Consider the following 23,539-nt stretch of genomic DNA (forward strand, 5'->3'; position numbering starts at 1 on the left):
CTGGCATGTGGGGGGCATAAGAGAGTGGTGCCAGGCCCCTGGGACCCAGTTCCAGCATGCAGAGGATAGGAGGGGGCAGTGCCAACCTCCTGAGACTCAATCCTGTTGCATGGGGGACAAGACGGGACAGTGCTAGCTCCCCATAACTAAATTCCAACATGTGGGGGGTGAGAGAGGGAATTGCTGGGTCACTGGTATCCAATCCCAGCACACAGGGAACAGATAAGGGCAGTGCCAGGCCCCAGGGTCTAGTTCAGACTGCAGCTGGACTCTATCCCACTCATCTGACCTATGGGGCCAAAAGGTTGAGCACCTGTGCTTTAGGGACATCCCTATTTTTCCTTGTATTAATCTTCTACAAGAGAAGTAGGCATGACCTACCTACTTTGAGATATCACCAGTGTCAACTGCTTAAAACTTGGAGAACTGCCACACTTTACTGCCACACTTGACAGGAGTTATACATTCTATGACAAGCAGTTACAGATCAGGGGATTTACTGGACTGAAAGGAGTAGCCAGTACAGTTTGTAAATCTTGCAAGAGAGTTTTGCCAATCTGGGCCACTTTAAAGGGCCAAGCTGCAGGATTGTGGCTGAGGCAGAAGGTGCCAATCTGTTCCTGAAAGAGGTGGCCAAAATATTTTTCTAAAACATTTTCACAGTCATTGGCCTACTCCATAAGCTGTTTGGAAAACACCATGAGGCTGGGGTAAAAAAAAAAGTTTCTCTTTCTCTTCTGCAAAAGAATTAAACAAACAACAACAGCTATTACAGATACAGCAAGAACTGCAAATTTAAGACTTTACATATAAGGAAAAGAGCCCACAGAAGAGAAAAGATGGCACTGTTAGCAACATTATATAAAACTGGGGTAATGGAAAAACACAACCTCATTCTGTGAGGACCCTTGATTTACCTACGTGAATTGGCTTATGGAGTTAGATGCATATTGCTTCATGAGCAGGGATGCGGGTTTTTGGTTTCCCATGGGAAAACTGAGAAAAATTCAGATTTCCCTCTTTCCCCAAGAAAAATACAGAATTCTCATTTTAATGGAGAAACCTGCAGAATTTGCACTTTTGCAAAGAGCTCTCTTCAGGCTGGCAGAGTTGCAGCCTGAAAGTAGCTGGAGGGAGGGTGGTCAGGGGGCGCTATGTAACCTGCCAGATAGCCTGCAGGGTAATTCCCACAGGTAAGTCTGGTGGGGATGGGGTTGGGGTTGGGGTTGGGGGTGGGGGTGGGGATGGGGGTGGGGAGGAGGGATTGAGGCCCCCATAGGGAGGAAGGGAGTGAGTTTGACACAGCTGGATTTGCTGCCCAACCAGGCAGTGTGTGAGGCTTGGGGCCCAGGGCCAAAATGTGTGGCTTCAGGTGGGTCACCCAGGGAGTGGAGGGTGAGGCCAGCTCCCTGCCATTCTGCATGGATCCCCCCAGATCTGTATGTGGGGTGGGAGAAGGTGTGGGCTTCCTGCTGATAGCTCAGGCTTCCCACCCTGCTGTTCTGCTGTGGGGCCCCTGCAACCCAGTGGATGGGACCTGGTGCAGCAGGGCAGAGTGGGGCTGGTCAGCGAAGGTCCTTGCCTCTCTGAGCTCCATGTTTCCCTAGTGAGCCATCTCCTGCTTGCCTGGCAGCAGTGGGGGCAGCCAGGGTTGTGCCCCTCACTGCTGTGGTGCAAGCAGGGGGTATATTACCAGGGCAACATGGAACTTGCAGCAGCAAGAAGCTTCCCCAGCTGGGCCTGTTCTGCCCTGCCACACCAGGTCCCACCTGCTGGGCTGCAGAGGCCCTAGGGGAAGGCAGCAGTGTGGGGAGCCAGAGCCCGCACCGGGCAGCCCCCCCCCCCCCCGGCTCTGTTCTGGCCATGGCGACCATGGGGTAGGGGAAGCTGGGCTCCACACACTGCTATGCAGCAGCAGCCACAGCCTCCCATGGTCAGCAGCCAAGTCTCACGTGCTGCTGCGGGTGGCAGGAGGCTGCAGAACTGGGTCCCTGGCATCTGGGAGCCCCCCAGCAGGGCTAAGGAGGGTAGGGAGCTGTGGGTGGGGGTGAGGTGCACCAGCAAGACTGGGGGGCTATGGGGAGGGACTGAGAGGGCAGTTGGGGGGAGTGAGGGGCACCAGCAGGGCCATGGGTGTGTGTGTGGGGCGGGGTGAGGGGTATCAGCAGAGCCAGGGGGCTTTGGGGGGGGAGTCAGGGGCCTGGACCTGCATTCTGTGAGATAAGGGGGTGCGGGGGGGGGGCTTTGATTTTACATGATAAAACCTCAAAGTCGAATACCAAACTTTATAGGTATTTAGCATTTATTTTATTATAGTGATTGAGGCACTGGCAGACTTCCAAATTTCTTTAAAATTGTAAATATATCCATAAAAGATTGTTTTCAATTGATGCTGATACAGATATAGATATATAGTGGTGTTTCATTTTAATTGTGGATTTGGGGTTTTTTATCAGAGAACCTGCAAGTTTTATCAGAGAATTTGCAATTTTTTATCAGACGAAACCAGGATCCCTGTTCATGAACAAGGGTGTCAGAAACCAGCTTTCATGTTTATCCTTCAATATAGCAAACAAACCCAGAAGGTGATGCACTATTTACTGGGCTGCTCAAGACAGATATAATACTTGTTGCCACTGCTGGAATCTCCTGACCGATTAACAAAAAAGCACTAGGCTGATTAATGATCCAACCAATGTATCTTAGTAAGGGCCTAGTCTGACACCTTGTCTATCTGTGCATTGCCTGCCTGCATCTTGAGTCTAGGTTCACAAAATAAATAGCTGTTAAAATCTAGGGCCTTAATTCACTACTGCATAGAGTACAAAAGAATTAGGCAATGATACATTCAGGCCTTGCATTCATTGCTAAATTTTGCAGCTTTGGCCTACTTCTAAGAGAAACAAGAACAGAGAAGAAATTACCTATAGAGGCATACTTTGAAATCCAAAGCCTGCTGTTCTCCCTTCTCAGAAATATAGCACTGTGGTGACATGGTGTGCTTCTCACTGAAAGACACTTTCATTCTAAATTCTATTTTTGGCATTTATCGTTTTCTGAAGAACATTACTGAATAGAATTTCCTCAAGCTACTTTCAGCCGAAGGTTGATTGTGTGCGTGTATGTATGAATTTTAAAAAAATCCCTAAACATCCAGCCAGTAATCCAACCATGAAAAAACAGCATTTATCACATTTTAACAAATTTGTAGTCATCCTTTTTCTGAGTGTACAAAGCTAGAAAACATTATTTTGAAAAATTCAAATGTTTCAGATGCATAAAAAGTGAGTCTTCTGCCAAGATTGGGAACAAAAAGGTTGAGACATATCAAAGTTTTAAGTATTTGAAAACTGTTCAGTGCAAATTCACTTCAGAGTGTTCTTCTCACATTATAGGACTAAAGTATACCTTTAGAGAAAGTTCTAAACAAGGACTGATATGTAAACTTCACAAACTCAACACTATGCATTTAGAAAGATACAGACTTCCATTTATATTTTACAGAGTTACTTCTTCCTTGTAGACTATGGAAGGGAACTCTAGGGAAATATATGATAAGGATCTTGTTTTTAGTTTCACTTATGAGTTAAACTTCTTGCTACAAGGTAGATTAATATGTCTCTCTTTGGGAGTGTCTACATTTGCAATTAATGTGAAGCAATAAACTCCAGGGCAGTTTGAGCTGGAGTAAACTATGTGAAAATGCTGTGCCTGGGGAAAGCAGCAATTTGAGCCAGTGCAGAGCAGGCCCAGGCTGACAGAAGGCACCGGGGTCAGGCCTGGACTCTGGGTGGCAGCATCAGGTGGCAGAGGGGCTGGCTAGGCTGGCTAGAAGGATGCTGAAAGTGTGGAGCTGTGTGGCTAAGCAGCAGGCAGGAGTCTGGCCCCCACCTGGCTGGGCTGACAGGGCACAATTAATGCCCATGGTCAGCATCTACATGTGTGTTTAAACACATTAAATTACCTCGGCATAAGAGAGTACTGCCCCCCACAAATTAGCATTAGTTAGTTTACCCGGCATTAATTAGTTTACTGTGTGTAGACTGTCACGCGTGTAGCTGGTGATGCTTTATTCCGCAGCTAATCTACTCCACAGTTAAGCATTTGTGTGGACATGGCCTGTTAGAGGATTTTTTTTATTTTGTGGGTGTTATAATCTACTGTTTTGGTTTCAGAATAAATAATGAACTGGTGTGTTGCTGCTTCTGCAGGAAGAATGCTACTTTTTTTCTTGTCACTTCTCTGCATAGCATAACACCCAGTAGGCATTTTCCCTCTAGGACATGCCTCAGAGACATAATTCCCTCCCATTTCCCACTTTGTTGGGAAAGAGTAATTTGCTGCTGGTCTATACAAAACAAATGCTGCTTCCCTTAACAATGAGCTCCTGATCCTGGTGCTCAGTCAATGCTCCATAAGTGCATGATTTGGAAAGATCAGTATGTGAGCAGCAACTGCTGCCCCCAGTACACTTGGATTCAGACCTGAGATGTCTGCACAGAGCCTTAAGGCTCTTAAGTTTTTACTTTCCCTTACATCTCTGTGTAGGTAAATAGATAAAATCATAAAAAGCCCTTAATCCCTAGAACACTGATATTTTATTGATGACTGGACAAGTGTCTGGAACAGAGCATAAAATGTGTTCAGTCTCCAAGTATTTAATGAAATACAAGGGCCAGAGTTTTAATATACCCATTCAAGAGAATGAAAACATTTGATGTATGGTGGATATAAATGAACGCAGCTGTGATCCCATGTGCAACAATATTCAAATCCTCATTGTGCTCATTTCAATTTTACATTTAGGTGAAAAAAGAGAAAAATGCACAAGTATATTTGACATTCATTTTAGGCACATAACTCCCAGCCCTTTAAGCAAAAGGTTCCTTCATGCTCTGAATGGAATGAATGTTCTGACATGGCAAAAAGCTAGAGTATGCCATGTAAGAACAGCTGTGGGTTGAAGGTATGTGAAGCTAAATCAAATCTGGAGGCCCTGCAGTGTGGCAAGAGCAGCTCAGAATGAGAAAGAGTTCACTTTCCATGTCCCTTAAATTTTTATTTTCTTTTTTAAGAATGCCAACAAGACTTGTGATAAGCACCTACTGGGCACATCTATACATAAACATTAAAGCAATGCAATAATCTCTGGTGCACTTCACACTGGAGTTCATTGTTCCTTGGCATAGTGTTTACATGTGCATCTGGGACTGCAGCGTGTTGAGCCAGGGCAGAGCAGCCCCAAGCTGGCAGGGGGCTCTGGGGGTCAGCCTGTCAGACCAGGGCTGCTCCGACCTGGCTAAATATGCTATGGAGGGGCTGGCTGGAGCATGAGGGTGCTTGAGTGCAGGGCCAGCTGGCAGGCAGCCCCCACACTAAAGCACCTTTGTGCCCTAGCCAGCCCCATCAGCCTTTACATGTACATTATAGCAGAGTAAATAACTCCACCTTAGGATAGTACTTTTATCTGGCAGTACTAACCTACAGTGGAGTTAATTAGGCATCTTTTGTAATAAGCATCTTGTGTAGATGCGCTCACTAGATGTGCAAACTAGACTGACTGCCAACACAAATTCATGTACTTATTTTAAAAAAAATGCTCATTAATGTACTGAAAGACCTATAAAGTATAAATTCTTGGTACAGCATCACATAGAAAGTAAATATGGAATAGAATATATAACAGGGTATTTTAAAACACAATCCCTGGTTATTCACATTTCAAACACACTGTGTACATAACTGTGTCCTTGATACCAGCCAGTTCAGCATTGATAGATTACTGTTTTCCCCTCCTGACAAGGAAAGTGAGCATAATTGTTCTGTTCAGTGAGACATCTCAGAGAAAATGGAGACCCACTTCTTATAGATTAATATCTTTGATTTACCTTCATTGTCCCTTAGTGTAAAGTTGGGATTCAAAGAAAGGCCCTCATCAAGAGAAAAATGGAATCTTGGCCCATTTGCAGAGATATCTTTGTCAGTGGCATTGATAGTCTGAATAACCTGAAATAAAAATTAAATAGTGAATGTGTTGAAATTTGAACTTGACCCAAATGCTGCCTCACCTCAGCAAAACCTTTAAGTTATTTAATTTTTTTACTTGGCTGATGCCAAATTCTATTCAGGAAACAACAGGCCCATTAGCTTGATTTCTCTAATATGAAATAATTTAGGAGCCATGCTTTGGGGAAAGTAAAAGCATTGAAACTTTAAAACATTCTAATGTGAGTAAGGGTTCTGATACTAAAATAGCCCTTATCATCTAGATTGCATCTAGATTAGGGACTTTCAGAATTACAGTTTTAGATAAACACCTATTTGCAAGAGACAAAATATAGGTTAAATAAATGTCTCCATTTAAAGCATCCTCTGCCTGTTGTCCCTACTATATATTTACAATGATAGCTGATATTTTTTTAACATTAACATTGGTAAAGAAAAAAAACTTTAAATCAAGGTGACACACATACAACAACAAAAGCATTCTGCATGAACCCTCTCAGAACCCAGCCCCAAACTGTGGAAGAGAAGAATATGCAGGATGGCACTCATGACTGTTTTTAGTTTGGCTTTCCCAGTAAAAACATACAGTGAAAGATCTTATGACAGACAACATTGACAATGGAGTGTATCCGGAAAGACAAAATCCCTACCCCACAAACCTTAGCTAATTTTTTCAAATGAAATTAAATGCAAAACTTTGCTACGCTTTTCAAGTGTTTGACTAAGGGACCTGTTACACATTAATATTAGGCACCTTGTAGAGCTCTTAACCCCTGGATTGTCCACATATTAACACCTGAATCAAGTTTTAAGCACACTTTAGGCAGCTAAAGTTATGCTACTCTACGACAGGTTTATCTCCGACCCGTGGTACCCAGCTCATGATCCATAAATGTGTGGCCACTCCCCACAAATGACTCACCGAGGTTACATCCTTCAGCATCCCAGGATGCAGTGTCCCCTCCCCTATCCTCCTGTTCTGCATGGAAAGATTTTCAATCCCCAAAACTCTACTGCTCAGGGATGGTTCTGGCAAGCTTTTGATCTGGTGTCCCATGACCTCCTCATGGAAAAATTGGCCAACTGTGGCCTCAGCTACATCGCAGTCCAATGGCTGGGAAACTGGCTCCGAGGTTGTAGCGAATCATTATGGTGCACCGTGACCTGTGGCATCCCCCAAGTCTCTGTCCTTGGACCGGTTCTCTTTAACATCTTTAGAAATGATGTGGACATTGGTGTCAGAAGCACACTGGCTAAGTTTGTCGATGACACTAAACTTCGGGGCATAGCATCCACACTTGAAGACAGGCTAGTGATCCAGGCTGACTTGGATAAACTTACTAAGTGGGTGAATACAAACCTGATGAGATTCAATACTGACAAATGTAAGGTACTCCACCTCAGGGGAAAAAAAACCCGCAGCATGCTTATAGGCTCGGCAGTGCTACGCTTCTTAGCACCACTGCTGAAAGGCACTTGGGGGTTATGATTGACCACAAGATGAACATGAGCCACCAATGCGATGTCGCAGCTGGTAAAGCAAATAAAACTCTGGCTTGCATCCATAGATGTTTCTCAAGTAAATCTCAGGATATCATCCTACTGCTGTACTTGGCCTTTGTGAGGCCGCAGCTGGAGTACTGCATCCAATTCTGGGCTCCACAATTCAAAAAGGATGTCAAGAAGTTTGACAGAGTCCAGAGAGCCATGCTCATGATCAGAGGGCAAGAGAATAGGCCTTAGGAAGAGAAGCTGAGAGCCATGGGATTCTTCAGCTTGGAAAAGCGCAGGCTCAGGGGGGACATTGTACATAAGTACATAAGGGGTGTACATCAGGATCTGGAAGAATGTCTGGTCACCAGAGCGCCTCAAGGAAAAACAAGGACCAAAAGTCATAAACTCCTCTAAGACCATTTTAGGCTGGACATACAGAAAAACTTTACTGTCCGAGCTTCCAAGGCCTGGAATAGACTCCCTCCAGAAGTGGTGCAGGCATCTACTCTGGACTTATTCAAGAAATGTTTGGATGCTTATCTTGCTGGGATCCTTCAACCCTAGCTAACTTCCTGCCCCTGGGGTAGGGGCTTGGACTTGATGATCTTTGAGATCCCATCCAACCCTAACGTCTGTAAAATCTATAGAGAAGCCAACTTTCCCCTCCCACCCCCAGGGGTGTGACCTTCCTACCCTCAGGGGTGCAACCCCAAGGAAACAGCCTGCAGAGCACATATCAGCTAGTCACGTCACAGGACATGGATGGGTCCAGGGTTGGGTCTGGTGGGGGGAACAATAGAGGGGGCCAGATCAGGTCCCCATGAACTGGGGCTTCCTTCTCAGCGCAGGAGCAGTAGCTCCCCAAAAAGTACCTTTCCTCACTGTTCCCACCTCCCAGCCACCCTGGGAAGCATGACCACACCCCCACGCCCCAATCCCAAAGTATTAATAAATAATAATGTATTATTATTATTAATACATACTACTTTTAGTAACATCAATTTATTAAAATGAGATCTTTAATGTACTTCCTCGTTATTTCTTTTTTTTGTTTTACTTTTTAAATTTTATCCTTCAATAGCTGACTTCCTTCATTTCACCACCCTTCCCTCCCCTCATTTCATTACCCACTCTCATTCCATTAACTCTTCACCTTCCAGCTTCATCTTCCCACCCCACCCAAACCCATCTCTCATACCCTTCCACCTAGAGCAAGAAAAGAAGCTTGTCTTGGCTCACCAGCCCTATACTGGCAACTCACAGCTGTAGCTCCTTGTCAAGTCCCTGCTCATCAGACTTCTAGTAGTAAGGCACAGCTGTGCAGGTGGCAGACAGTCATAGAAGGTTTTTAGCCTTAAGCTGTGACTCCTCCAGACTTGAGCTAACACTAACACTAGTCAACAGGTGAGCAGCTCAAAGTGCAAGGTATAATAAGGCACTAACTGTTTCCCTCCTTCCGCTTTCATATTCTTGCTTGGACTGCACATTGAAGTGACAAAACAACATAAAGAAGACCCTTTCTGTTATATTCCTGATTAAGATTGGATTGTCTGTTTTATAGAAATTACAGAAATTTTCAGGCAGGGGGAGGTGGCGTGAGGGAATGGGGAGTGAAGTCTTTCCTCACAAGAATTCATGTTCAGGGTTGTAGACAGCTAATTTGCCACACTTGTAAATTCATCCAAACTTAACTTGAAGTCAAAACTCTGAAGTCTTAAGTGTCTCTGTCCATCTTCAGAATTACAGGACAGAGCCAGTATACCCACTTCTATAGGAGTCCCTCCATTGCAGGTTGCTATCTACAAAAATGTATGCTTCCCTAACACAGTTAGTTGCTAAGGCCCCTGGCAGGCCTTAATTTAATTGCACAATTTGGGATATGACAAATTTTATCCCAGACCCCCAAAATTACATGTCCTCCATACCACACATGCACAAGTAATTTCTGTAATCTGGGATTAAATACTATATAATGCAGAACATTTTTTATGGCTGTTTTCTCATTTTGTTGTGCCATTAGTTGCCTGAATTTGTGAAAAGTTACTACTGGTATATAAAGTGAGATTAATGTGTTAATTGTGTCATGAATGTAACATTTACCAAGGCCTAAGGTGCCACCATGCCCTATCTTTTGCCTCACTTCTACAGGAGAAGCAAAACAAAAGAAACACATTTTAGGGGCTAATATCCATTAATTATTTTATAAACAGTATGAGTCTGAAGCTTGTAAGTAGGCTATTTTTATATAATTATTATTTCTGTGAGTTGGGTTACTGATTTGAGATTTTTTTAAAGGTTCCCCAATAATTTATTTGTACAATGGTAGGCCATTTCTGACATCCACTCCATGTTATATTTAGATGTTATATTTAGAGCATCTATTACCTAGAGTTCTGAAGGAGGACAGGCAGTCTTAAACCATGGTAGTCTTTCTTAAAAGATTTGGTAACATTTAATTGTCCTACATTACATTTTGAAAAGATGGCGACCACAAGGGGGAATAACTGTAACTGATGGCTTTGCATAGTGGAATGAGGATGGAAAAGACTCTCAGGATTAGTTCAAATTCACATATTTGGTTTCTGATGTTGAGGCTGGAACTGAGGCAAACCAAAGGGTGCGGGGGTAGGGACAATACTTAAGGAGGGAATATTTTCAAATGGATCAAATTTCTGGTTCCACTAAAAAAAAAGTTAATGCACATTTACTCTCATCCATTTTTAATAAGTAGTTACAATTTAGATCAAAAGCGAGCACTACACAACCTTATTTGTTGTGCTTTATTTACAAGATAATATACTAGCTATAGTCTCCTGGTTTTGAAAGCTAATTATACTCTTCAGTCAGTCATAAAACCGAAGGGGCATAAAAGGCATTAAAAAGTAGTAGAACAAGATACCTTCCAATAGGAGAAATGTACATTAGAGCTAGTCAAAAATATTTTTTCAAAATGGTTTTTAATGGCAAATTGGGTTTCTGACCCTTTTCATGAGAAGTGAAAAAAAATCAAAACCCAGATATTTTTCATTTTCAATTGTTCGTCACATTTTATGAAACATGTCAACATTTTCCTTGGAAAATGACTTCCCTCTTCAGTCCAGTTTTGGAACATACCTGTATGAAGTTTACGGAAGCAGATCCTTCTTTTCTGTAAGAACTATATGCAATGTGTTGAGACAACTCCTATAATTAAATGGTCAATAACATTTTAACTTTGTTTCTGATTTGTAGCTTATCAGGGTAGCCTGAAGTAACCACACAGGGCTAGGTTATCATCACAATGTACATTTGCATAGCTCCACTGAAGTGATTAAATTGTAGGCTTTTGCTAAGCAACTTTTGGAGGGAAAAACTATAAGGAAATTGATTTCCACCGAAGTAGGTCACAGTTCTGGCTCAGGTATATCTGATTTTACAGTGACAGTAAAATTATATCATAGTTCATTAGTTTGATCAAAACTACACTGTATACTTTTACTTCTTAGGTGGATTGAACTATGTAGCTATAAAACTTTTGATTCTTTCTGTCACAGGTTCAAACGCCATTCTGGTATTATTCCAATTGACCTCATTGGGAATTGCACTCATTTATGATGGGGTGAAACTTGGTCCCGTGCTTCAAGCTATGTTTATCATGCGTCATTCATAAGTCCCTGTGAGATAAAAAATGTCCTAAGCAAGGTGAATACTAGAGTAACAAAGTCTGGAGTTGAGTTTTCAAATGGTGTTATCCTCATAAGTGTTTTGAGTGGAAGATGCCTTAGGGATTTTGCTGAAATAAATCCTTTGTAACACTAAGTTTTACTGACATATTTAAAAAAGATAAATTGAGCTCTTGGGAAACGAAGGAGCAGGAGAAAGAGAGCCTGGAGAAACAAGTCGTGATGCAGTTTTTATTACCTCGTCCATCCTCTTAATGCTCCCCCCCTTCCCAGGAAAGGGAAACCAATAAAAGGAATTCACAAAGAATTTAGAAACTTCACTGTTTTGGTTCAAACTTAAACATTGCAAAATTCTTTGTAAAACTGAAGCTCCATTCCAAACATAGTTCCTGGACATATTATTTAAACATTAAAATCCACAAACTTTCCTCATAAGTAGTAGTAGTATATATTAATAGTAGTAGTAATACAAATCTTTTTCAAGTACGTAAGCAAAGCAAAAGAACCCAATAATTTACCCAGTTTACTGGCTAAATATTCCTGCCTACTTATTTATAAGTCCCTTTAATGTGCAAGTGCATTTTTACTAATGATTAGCTTTCCAGAACTTATCCTTGATTAGACACTTTGGAATAAACCAATACAAAAATATTAAAATTGTGCTATAGTACACTGTTGTGCAGTAAGGATGTAGGTCATTTTTAAATTAACAAAATACTGGATTCAGCTTCAGTTGTAAGTTTTGCCATTTGAGGATGTGACAACTTCCCTGGTAAAGCAGACATTCAGCAGAGATAGGTGTAAAGTGAGCAATAAGGAAACCTTGTTCATCTTACGTTTTCAACCTCTTCTATTTAAGCCTACACCATTTTTCATGTCATCTGGATAACAGAACATTTCCAAGGAGTATCTAAATTGCTTCAAAAGTTTGTTATTGAACATTTTGAATCTTTGTAGTTAATGTGATTAATTATGATTTCTTCTGAGATCTTGAAATAGTGGTATAAGCCTCAGTTTCCTCCCCACAGGATTTTCGAGTTTGTAATTTTAGTGTGTCCTCATAAGGTAACTTTCTGTATAAAATATTTGCCATGTTTTCTCCCCAGGCTGAGAAAATTTCACCAAACTTTGTATAGATGTATATAAATGCAGATATCCCGAAAGTCACTTTGGGCATGACTTCTTGTCTGTTAGGGTTAGCTTATACGCCACCTACTAGGTAGATGAGTAGACTGAGGCTCAAGTACAATTCTATTCTACCTTGGTGAAGTCTTGAAAATTCATTAAAGCATTTCTTTTTGTAACGTAACATCACATTATCTTTATGTTTGAGTCACAAGTAACAGTGAAGAGGGGATGGACCGAGCCACCTTTTGCATTCAGTATTTTTCAGACGCATATGAGCACCTAAATCTACTTATGCACCTAATCAGTGGGGAAAAAAAACCCTAGCCTTTGGTCAATCAACCATCAGATTTATGATGACTGTGGAAGAATTCTAGCAATCCTGAAACAGGCTTTAGTATAAGATGAGGTGATTCCTCTTTTTCAGTTATATTTAAATATTTGGCTAAACACACCCATTTCATTGGATAGGATACTGAATTTCAGTAATCCTTTTCCTTTTTTATTTTATTTTATTTTAGTCTTTTCTTATAGAAGTAGGGTCGGAAAGGACCTTGTAGATCTTCAAGTCTGACCCCCTGCCTGGGCAGGAGGAAAACTGGGCTCAATTGACCCCAGTCAGGTATGCATCAAGCCGCTTCTTAAAGACCCCCAGGGTAGAAGCCAGCACCACTTCCCTTGGAAGTTGGTTCCAGATCCTAGCCGCCGTAACTGTGAAGTAGTTCTTATGGATGTCTAATCTAAACCTACTCTCCAACAACTTGTGGCCGTTATTCCTTGTTATCCTGGGGGGCGCTAGTGGAAACAAGGTCTCCCCCAAACTCTTCTGGTCCCCCCTAGTGAGTTTATAGATGGTCACCAGGTCCCCCCTTCTCTTGTGAAGGCTGAACAGGTTCAGGTCCCGTAGCCTCTCATTGTAGGGTCTGCCCTGCTGTCCCCGGATCATGCGGGTGGCCCTCCTCTGGACCCTCTCAATGTTGTCCACATCCCTCTTGAAGTGGGGTGCCCAGAACTGGGCACAGTACTCCAGCTGTGGCCTGACCAGTGTCATGTAGATGGGGAGGATCACCTCCTTGGACCTACCTGAGATGCACCTGTGGATGCACGATAAGGTCCGGTTAGGCCTGCCGACCGTGACCTTGCATTGTCGGCCCATGTTCATCTTGGAGTCAATGATGACTCCAAGATCCCTTTCTGCCTCCGTGCTCTCAGAAGGGAGTTTCCCATCTTATAAGTGTGCTGCTGGTTACTACTGCCCAAGTGCAGCACTCTGCACTTGTCAGTATTGAAACCCATCCTGTTTTTGTTAGCCCACCCCTGCAACCTATCCAGGTCTTGCTGCAGTCTTTCCCTCCCTACTAGTGTGCCCACCTCACCCCAAATTTTGGTATCATCAGCAAATTTGAACAGATTGCTTTTCACCCCGTCGTCCAAACTGCTGATAAAGAAATTGAACAGTGCGGGCCCAAGGACCAAGCCCTGGGGGACTCCGCTGCCCACTTCCCCCCAGGTCGAATATGACCCATCCACCACCACCCTCTGAGTACGACCCTTTAGCCAATTTGCAATCCATCTGATTGTGTAGACATCAATGCCACAGTTGCCTAGTTTTTTTTAATGAGGATGGGCTGGTCGACAGTGTCAAAGGCCTTGCTGAAGTCCAGAAGGAGTCCAGTCTTGAAAGTCTTCAGTCCAGTCTTGAAAGACTTCACTCAGTATTTACTCTGAAAGTCTGCTTTTCTACATAATTACTGACTGAATTTACAGGTTATCTTAAATCCTCCAAAATAACAAAAAACAAAGACTCTCCTAAATGAAACTCTACTAAAAAGCACAACGTAAGGGTTAAATTATCATTAATGTTTTAAACAAAAGACAGTGGTACAAAAAATATCTCACTTACAGGATCATTAAAATCAGAAATGTTCTGCCTTTCCACTTCAAAAGACAAAGTATAATACAATGAAATATTTGATCATACTGCATGTGAGAAAACAGCTTTTCTGCTCTTTTTAAGGTTGGTACAAAACTTTCCTATACAGAAACTAAGCTTTTTAAAATGTTTGTGTTTTCAGAAGAATTACTGGTTTTCATTACTTTAGTCCATTCAGTTGTTTTTCTTTTTTTAAACTTTCAGCATATTTAATCATCAAACAATACAAAGTTGGCCATCACTAAACTTTTATCACTCCTCCGCTGCATTGATCAGCAGCTTTCATATATACTACAAATGGAATGAGAAACAATTTCCCAGCAAATTCATTACTATAAAGCCTGAAAAAAAACATGCCTTTGTTACCTTTCAAGTGCTTCTAAATGATAACAAACCAAACATTTCTAGCAGTTCTCAATGCCACTTAAAACTCCACCCATTCCTACAACCAAGTTCCATGAATTTCTAATTACTTGCTAATGTTTTACCTAAGTATTTACTAATTGGGTATAACAAAAACTATGCAGGTTTAATTCCTTCCCATTTAATTTTTTAGAATAGTTAAAGTTTTCAATAAAGATAAGATTTAGAGCCTAATGTGTTAGTATTAAAAAACTCAAAATGTTCTTCTTGTAAATACTTGAGAATTACTTAAATCCAAAAGATGCCCAATCCCTCCACACAAAACCCCCAAGACAAATAGATGAAAACAAAAAATAGAACTATCAAAATACATGTTTTTAAAACCAAAAGAAACTGCTTTTCATAAACCTACAAAGTACCTCACAAGACAGTGCCTTTTGTAACTAATAGTTTTTGCATCCATATTTGTTGTTACATATCTGATTTAATATACAAATCTTGTTTTCAAATGAATGAACAATATGTAGATCATTTGTTTAAAAAGCGAAGTAGAGACTACGAAATTCAAGCAATGGTCAAAATTACTATGCTACATTAATTATTATTGACCTAATCTTATATAAAATATTACATTTTAGCTCTATTATTCCTAACACAGAAACTTCTAGGGGTGGGGCCTAATGCCTTCCATATTCAATCGTATTCTAATTTACCTAACCAAAGTGTTTATAATACATTTGGGAATCTCTCAAATATGGATCGCCTTCCCTAAGCTAGTTCTTAGTCCAACAACTTCTATCCTGGAAACTCTCTTTCACACTGTGGTGCCCACAATACTCTGTTGTGACAACTTCTGTGGAGTCAATCAATATTTTAAAACAAATTTTGTATTACAATAAAGAAAAATATTATTCCCAGGGAAGGTTCTATTTTAACAGTTACTTTTTATTTTTATCAAAGTTAGCATAAGTATAAATGATATTATATAGTTTTGGGGGCATATTGCTTTTTTCGAGATTACAAGAAATGAATGCCTAAGTGACCTGAAATATTAAAAGTGGAGATTACAGTATGCACATTTGGTAAAAAAAGTAATAGAATTCTAATCCACCTTCCAAGTTTGCTTTAATATTTTTGATGAATAAATAAATAAATAGATATTTATTAGAATCTTTAAAAAGATTCTATGCATTTCCAGCAACACTCTGGAAACATTTAGGAGCTGAATCCAGGCTGCCAGCTATTTTTGCCTCTTGGTCCAAGTGCCCTGCATCCCCCTGTACCTCTTAGTTACATTACTGATACTACTCTCCTCATTCCTCTTCATCTTAATGCTGGTCAAGCTCTTTGGAATAGGACCCAGGGTTTCCTATATGCATTTTTATACAGCAAAATGACACCCCAAATCTCACTAGAACTTGATGCATTACCAAAATACAAGTAAATAGTAAACAAAATAAGTAATAAAATCTTCTCAGTTAAAAAGTACATTAGTAACATGCAGACTATTGCTTTCTTTAATACTGAGCTACTGAAGTAGAAGGTCCTTCAAAGTGTCATTAGTATGGGGCACTAAACTGCACTGAAGCAAGGGTCATGATGTAAAATAGCATGGATGTATCCCCAGATGAACAGAGAGTATTGAAGACAATTTCACGCTAACATCCATCTTAAAACACTGAAGTGAACTAGTGGATGCCCAATGGAAAGTGATAGCTACAGTGTGCAACCCTCAAAGAGGGTGCAGGGTGTTAGAAGTGCTATAAAGCCATGGATGCCGATGGAGCATAGTAACAATGGAGATATCAGGAGAGCAGTAATCCAGTTCAGTCTCACTTTGAATACAGATACCATATGAAACTTTGGTGTCAATCTAAAGGGATCCCTTATGAAAGAATACTGTTCTCTGTCATTGTTATTATGCAAACTGTTCTTAAAGACAGCTAACATGTGAAGAGTCACTGTTACAACTATGTTGTATCTGCCATTGTACAAAGAATCTACGAAGCCTTGTATCCAGGTAAAACTGGGATGAGAAGGTAATTATTCTCTTTTACTGATGGTGATAAGCCTTCATTCACTTATCAGATAAGATTATAATTTTTCTCATCTTGATTAAACACAAATATTTGATACTTGTATTTTAGCAAAAATTAAAAGATATTGAAATGTACTTTCCCCTTATCCTATCATATATAAAAGTTTTATTCAATTTGAAATGTAAAGCTATAATGGGATTATTTCCTTCCTCCAAGAATTACAGTATTTAACTGTTCACCAAATCAAACCTCTTTCTTACATGGCATTAACAGAAATAAAGCAGTTCTTCTGTCATGTGTTAGAAGAAAGGCAACTGTGAGACTAATGTGTTACCTGACCAGGCTTTGCATTCTCACAGACAACTATATCATATTCTCTGGCAAGCTCTGGAGGGTTGTCATTGACATCCAGGATTCTAACGTCAACTGGAACATGGCTCAGCAGGCCAGGATTGTCTGTAACACACAAGAATGTATTCAGCCTTTTGACAGTCTTAATACACCCCTTAAAGACATAGCTTAAACAATCTTGTTTTAAATGATGGCTTGCTGGAAACTCAGTACTACAGTAGAACTTCTGGTAAAGATAACTTTGAAAGAATGTTGTTTTCTGAGTCTCATTAACTTACTGAGAAATGAAAAATGAATATGGAAGCACAGCATGAATGTTAAATTGGGATTTTGTCATATTGAGGAAATTATAAGTTACTCAGGAACTGAAGTGGGAGAAAGTTGTCAGAATGTACTGCATGCTGTCACACTGTATAATCCACTGGTTTCACAATTAATCTGCAAGTGTCATTGTGGTTTTGAATACAATCTAAAATTAAATATTTTTTGTTTTCTTCAATCCCAGAAAGATATCAGGTCATGAAAAGAAAATATCAAAGGGAAGCCTAAATAAGCATATACATATGAACCATTTTGACATGCAGGCCTACAAATTTTGAGCAAAGTATCGCATACTATTACCAATAATACACAAATCAGAAATCAGGGCTAGAGCCTGCATCACTGAAATTGATGGGAGTTTGCAATTAGGTTTAAATATGTAGGAACAATCCTAAAGGTAATAAAATAATGAATACAAATATCAGAAAAAGATATAGTTCATCATACTAGTTTAGATGTGACCAAATAAGAAAGCACAACAAATGGAGACACGTTTCAATGAACAGAAGTTGTATATGATGAACCAGGCTGTCTAGAGCCATACATATATTCTCACATTCCCATCTCCAAGCCTGACTTTTCAGATATCATTATAAGAGGTTTACATGAAAAACCTTTATTAATTAGCACTCCTCATTATAAGATGTTTTTCTTTCTCTTTACCTTAATTGCACACACCATAATTTTTTCAAGAGGGGTCAGCTTTAGTGCTGCTTTGCTGACAGCTCCTCAGGATTCTCTTCTGTCGACATATCCTGAAGCAGTCTAAGGGAGGAGGCAGTAAGTTCCTCTTGTTTGGCCAAATACATTTAAATGCTCATTGGCTAATCTGCTTTCACTTTTGGTGCAGCTGAGGCTGTCCAGTAGTATTCAGCCCACTGGAATTACAAGAATGAACTCAGCTAGGAGCTCAGCTTGAGATAACCTGTGATTCAGCAGTGTCTGATCCTAACTCTTGCACCCAGAGGCAGTACTAGGGGTAGAAATGCTTGGACAGAAAAAAGAGAGGCAAAAATCAACACAGGAATGGAAAAACTGGCTAAAGTGAGGGCAAGGAAAAGCTGAGAGGGGCGATGTTCCAGAAGAAGCAGTCATAATGGAATTCTTGACACAGAATAAGTCTATTTCAGGATGGCCCCATCAATTTTGGGGGAAAGAAAAGGAAGATTTTAGCTGAGAGGGAAGCAGAGAGATCTGGCAGTTTCTTCCCATCAGCAGACACTATAGCTATGTAAAAGAAAAAGAAATAAATATAGGACAGTAGGGAAGTAGGTAGGAAGGAAGAGATAGTGAGATCACAACATGGGCCAGAATGTACTATGGAGAAACACATGATACTCCTGGCCAACAGGTTGGACAACCCATGGACTCTTGGATTAGTTTTGGAGCAGAAACTGGAGATGCAGTCATACACTTTAGTATAATTTGTTCATTTATAAGTGCACACAAGTCTTGCTTGCCTGCTTAGTAGTGCTAACAAACAGTAATGCAGGCAACTCCTCTCTTTCAGAACCCAAATGTCAGAAATTTCTGCCCTAACTCTAGAAGCAGGTACCTTGTGCTTCTGTGGGCACATCTACATGAGACATTAACTGTGCAGTAGCCTAACACTGAGCAGTAGTGCATCATATCACCAACAGTGCTAATATGCTACTGCAGAGTATTCTCACTAAAAAAGGTGTGTGCCAGTGCTACTATGCAGTAATGTTGATTATGCAAGTACTAAACTTAATGTGCAGTAACTACAGTGCATTAATGAAAATGTAGATGTTCCCTGACAGTACCCAGGAAGGACCTTGCTCCAGTTAAACTGCTTAATACAATCTACACCCCTAGCATTTTTCTTTTGGCGATCCTTTGCTCATGGAGATCATACGATATGGGAAGGTAAGGCATGACATGTACCCTTCTTTGGTTCAGTTGTTCTGCAACACACAGGAAGATTTAAAAAAAAAATCAGTAATTCAGACTATGGAGAACACTTTAATGCTCATGATACTCCTAACATAACTTTGGGCATAGTTAGGTATTAGTCTGACTACACCACACTAGTTGATTAAACTAGGTTGCTTCTGTTGCCAGAACATCAGCTGACACATAGCAGATGCTACAGTGAAGCCACCAGAGCAGCTCATGTTGGATTCATGCAGCTTTTCTATGGCAGCTATGTCAGTAAGGCATGAAATAAATTCTGGGTGGGCACAGCTGTTAAAAGGGCTGTGGCAGCTGGCAGGAGATATAGGTGTGCCAGGGCAGGGACCACATGCAGCCAGGACCCAGAATGTAAGACTCTCAGTCCTGGCTGCATGTGGTTGTGATAGAGGGCACGCTCAGGGCCGGGTCTCATGCCAACCTGTCCACCTGTCTCTATGGGGCAGTCCACCCAGTCTTTCCTGCCACCACTTTGCTGTTCACAAAACAAGTGATAAAATGCGGGAGACTGCACATCACATGCCCCATGCCTGGGGGCATGATCTGCGGCTTCAAACCTCCCCTACACTGCAGCCCATGCCTTGCAGACGACCTCCATGGTGTCATTATGCTCCCAGCCTAGAGCCAGGCGAAGCTTAGCCCTTGTTGTCAGGCCTCTTTCACACACACATTCACTCCTCTCACTAGGGCCTCTCGCATTCCAACCCCTCTCACAGGGTCTCTTCCTCGCATCGACAACTTGTTCTGTCTTGCTCCCTCTTGGAGCGGCTCCTGTAGGTCATAGGCTTTATCCAGATCATACCTTGGGTGGCAGACGTAGAGTCCCTTGGGCCTCTCCCATGACTCTCACCTGGGTAGTGGCCAGCCAAGTTCCTGGGCCAAGCTTGCCCTGGGCCCTCCTGGGGCATCTTTACATAAACATACATACACACACACTGCCCCAGCCCCACATACTGGGCTCTGTTGGGATATTACCATGTACGTCCGGACGTGGGCCTTGGCATCTCGTTGACATTCACTGGCCTTCCTCTTCCCCAAGGCCAGTTCCAGCCAACTCACTTGGGTTGGTCTTCCTCACTATTATCTCGTCTGCCACAAATTTGATGACTTAATTAACGGGGGAGGGGTGATGACTCCCCGACAAAGGGCTGACCGTCACTTGCCCGGTCTCAGACCAGGTATATACAACAAAACCAAAAAACTTCTTAGCAAATGAAATAAAACCACAGGCCACTTGCCATCTGTCCGTTGGTGCTTCTCCTGGCTGGAGAGGACTCAGATGCAGACTCTCCCTCCCTGTGCCCTTAATCCACGAGCGCTTAATCGCTGGAACCACATTTCCCGTTTTTTTCCTTCAGTAATTGATACCAGGCCAGCTTAATTGACCGAGCACAGCAACCAATTAATGCAGAAGCATTTTTCCTCTTTAGGCATGTGAGCTCCTCCGAGCTCTAAAGACCCTGAAGGTTTCTTGCCCTGTTCCCGGGGACCTCAATTCCGGGCAGCAGACATGCCCCATCTCTCCCTTCTACCACCCCTCTTCATCCCATCTCCCAAGACCAGAAATAACCCTGGGCTGCTTAATGAGCCCAAGCCGCTTTACCCAGCAAGGTGATAAAACAACTCCGGGGGGAATCAGGAGCCCTTGTTGGAGGGTGGCCCTGCCACCATGGCTGGGCAAACTCCCCTGGCCAGGGGCCTGCTCCAGGTATGTAATCTTGACCTTTTCACAGGCTCTCAGTCCTCTGTTCCCTCTTTCTGGGGCTCCACACTTCTCTCAACCTGATCTCCAAGGGGTTGGCCCATGTGCTGCCCTTCAGGCCATCCCACAGCCCTACTCAGCATACTCTGTCAGGGCTGCCCTTTAGACTGACCCTCACCCCTACTCAACCCACTTGCTCTCCAGGGGGTTGGCCCATGTGCTGCCTTTCAGGCTGAGCCTCAGCCCTACTCAACTCTCTTCCAGGCCCTCACTACCACCCCTTCTCTGGGGTTATACATCTACCCCCTCTTTCAGGGCTCCAAAGTTCCCTCTCTTGTGGAGGCTCAGATGGCCACAGCCATGCCTGGCCCCTTGTAACCACAGTGTTGTGGGGGCTAGGGGTTAAGATGCCCTGACCCACCTTTCACCAGGGTGGTAACTGGCCTGGCATCTCCTGGGGGCTCCCACACCATCAGGAGCATCCCACCAGGCCACCCATCCCTGGCAGGGTGCAGTTTTAGGTCATGTTCAGGGCCAAGAGCCTCCTAGCCATCCCCATCAGCTCTTGCCCATACCTCCTGGATGTTTCATATAGCCTTTCAACAAAGCAATGTTTATGCCTCACTGTCAGCAGCAAACTGCTGTATTTATATAGGCAGCCAGTGTTTTAAAATGGCTGCTGCAATCAAGCACCTGCTGGCTGCTTGACTCAGCCCTTAAAGTGGCAGACACTGCAAGTGCATTGCCACAGTGGTCCCTGCCGCTAGGAGCCCCCGCAGCAAATGGGCCTCCCAGCCATGGTAGCCTGCTTGTTGCCAAAGATCAGGCTCCTCTTACAACAGCAATAAGGCACTATTGGATCTGATGCACAATCCCACAGTCATGCCTCCTGCCATGCATATGTGGCAGAACATCAGTAGCATTCAGCCCACTGAACACTGCTGAGATGGCATTTTGTTACTATTAACATTATTAGTAGTAATAGGATTGCAACAGAGATGAAACATTGAGCTCTTTTTGGCTGAGCTATGGCAATGCTCTTTGGCACAAAGGGGCACTACAAGATTTATTGGGTTTCTGGCCAATGACATATTTATTTCAGACTCTGTAAGTGATTCGTCATCTACTGAATGATAACATCTCATTCAGCATTTGGTGAATCACTACCACTGTATCGCATTATAACAAGCACTGCCTCTTCTATGGTGCCCTTCATTAGTAACTCGAAGTATCAGGAACATTATATTTACCATAGCCAAGACATTACTGAAAATTACTCAAACCTTTGAGCACCCTCCCAGGGTCAGGAGGAACCATATCTGGCTATTTCCATGGGACAATATAAAAAATATTTTCTTTTTTCACACATCCCCAAAGACAAAGATGAGATTGTTTTCCTAAAGTGTTTATGAAGCTAATAACCAAATCAATAACAGAAAGGAAAATCAACATAGATTTTGGAATTAGAGACTCAGGGTACAAAACAAATCTCCTTCTAGCAGACTATTATGTACAAGTCTTGTGCCAATGGTGGAAACAGATGCTACATTGTCGGAAAGCCTAAAATCCCAGCTCTTACATGGGACAAAGAAACTGGTTTCCAACCTTAGCTGTTAAGATCATATCAGACATAGGCCGTGGAATGGGGTGGGCCACTAAGGCCGTGGCCCGACCAACTTTTAGCACACTAATTTATATAACCCACAAATGCGCAATTGTCCTTCCAGTTAAAACTGGGTAGCTATTTTTTACCTGCATAGCTACCTAAATGAATATGCTAAAAGTTGGTCAGGCCATGGCCCAGGTGGCCCAACCTGCTCTGTAGCCTGTGATATCAGACCTTCACTTTTTCAATATTCCATGTATGAAATGTCATCTATTTTGAATTTTAGTCTGGACAATATGGATGTTAATATCTAAAACCCATTTTTATCTGACCCATCTTTAAGGATAAAGAAGGAAATATTTTGCAGCTGGTTCTATTTCTTTGAAAAATAACTTAAGACTACTTAGAATATTAAAAGCCTCTGTGAAAATAGATTTGTAGGCAGTGTGCAGGGGAGGTCTAAGAAGATAAATTAATGCAGTTTTTCATAATGTAACAGTATATTTCATGGCTCTACAGATTATTATAGAATTTATTTTGTAGGAACGGCTACATATGTGGTATAAACGTAAATATGCCCATACTGTGCTAGTATCTGTTGGGTGAACTGGCATTAATTCAGCTCACTGTGGCTGAAGTAAACATTCCCTTTCAAGGAAAATGCATAAGGAGTAATGGTGAAAGATGGTAGAAAATTTGCAAGAGGAACTAAACAGAACTCAGCACCCAGCAGTTGGGTGCAGAAAGAGGGAGGAGGCTGACTGGGCACATGTGCAGGCTCTCAACACACATGTGCCCCCTACAATGTACCTGAGATGGCGGAGGCTGAGAAGCAACAGCAGGGGTAGCAGCAACTGATCCCTTAAAGGTAAGTGGGGCAGGAGCCGGCGCAGCTGCAGAGGATCCGGAGGGGAAGCCCCCCGATCCCTCTTTGCTGAGCTGGGCAGGGAGCCACGCTCCTGAGCCGCAAGCGAACAGAGTACGCAAACAGGCACGCTCTGTAAG

At 42.2% G+C, this 23,539-nt stretch overlaps 1 protein-coding gene across 1 annotated transcript in view; it reads right to left on the reverse strand.

Moving 5' to 3' along the window:
• The window catches only part of CDH18 (cadherin 18), a 445,884-nt gene that overhangs the window by 25,960 nt on the left and 396,385 nt on the right, over positions 1–23,539 (reverse strand). Inside the window, exons 11-12 of the mRNA XM_059728627.1 lie at positions 16,957–17,078; positions 5,889–6,006 (exon numbers count right to left, since the gene is read on the reverse strand). Coding sequence (XP_059584610.1) covers positions 5,889–6,006; positions 16,957–17,078 — 240 coding nt within the window. The remainder of the gene's footprint in view (positions 1–5,888; positions 6,007–16,956; positions 17,079–23,539) is intronic.

Source organism: Alligator mississippiensis, chromosome 5 (assembly GCF_030867095.1).
Source record: "Alligator mississippiensis isolate rAllMis1 chromosome 5, rAllMis1, whole genome shotgun sequence".
NCBI classification, from domain to species: Eukaryota; Metazoa; Chordata; order Crocodylia; family Alligatoridae; genus Alligator; species Alligator mississippiensis.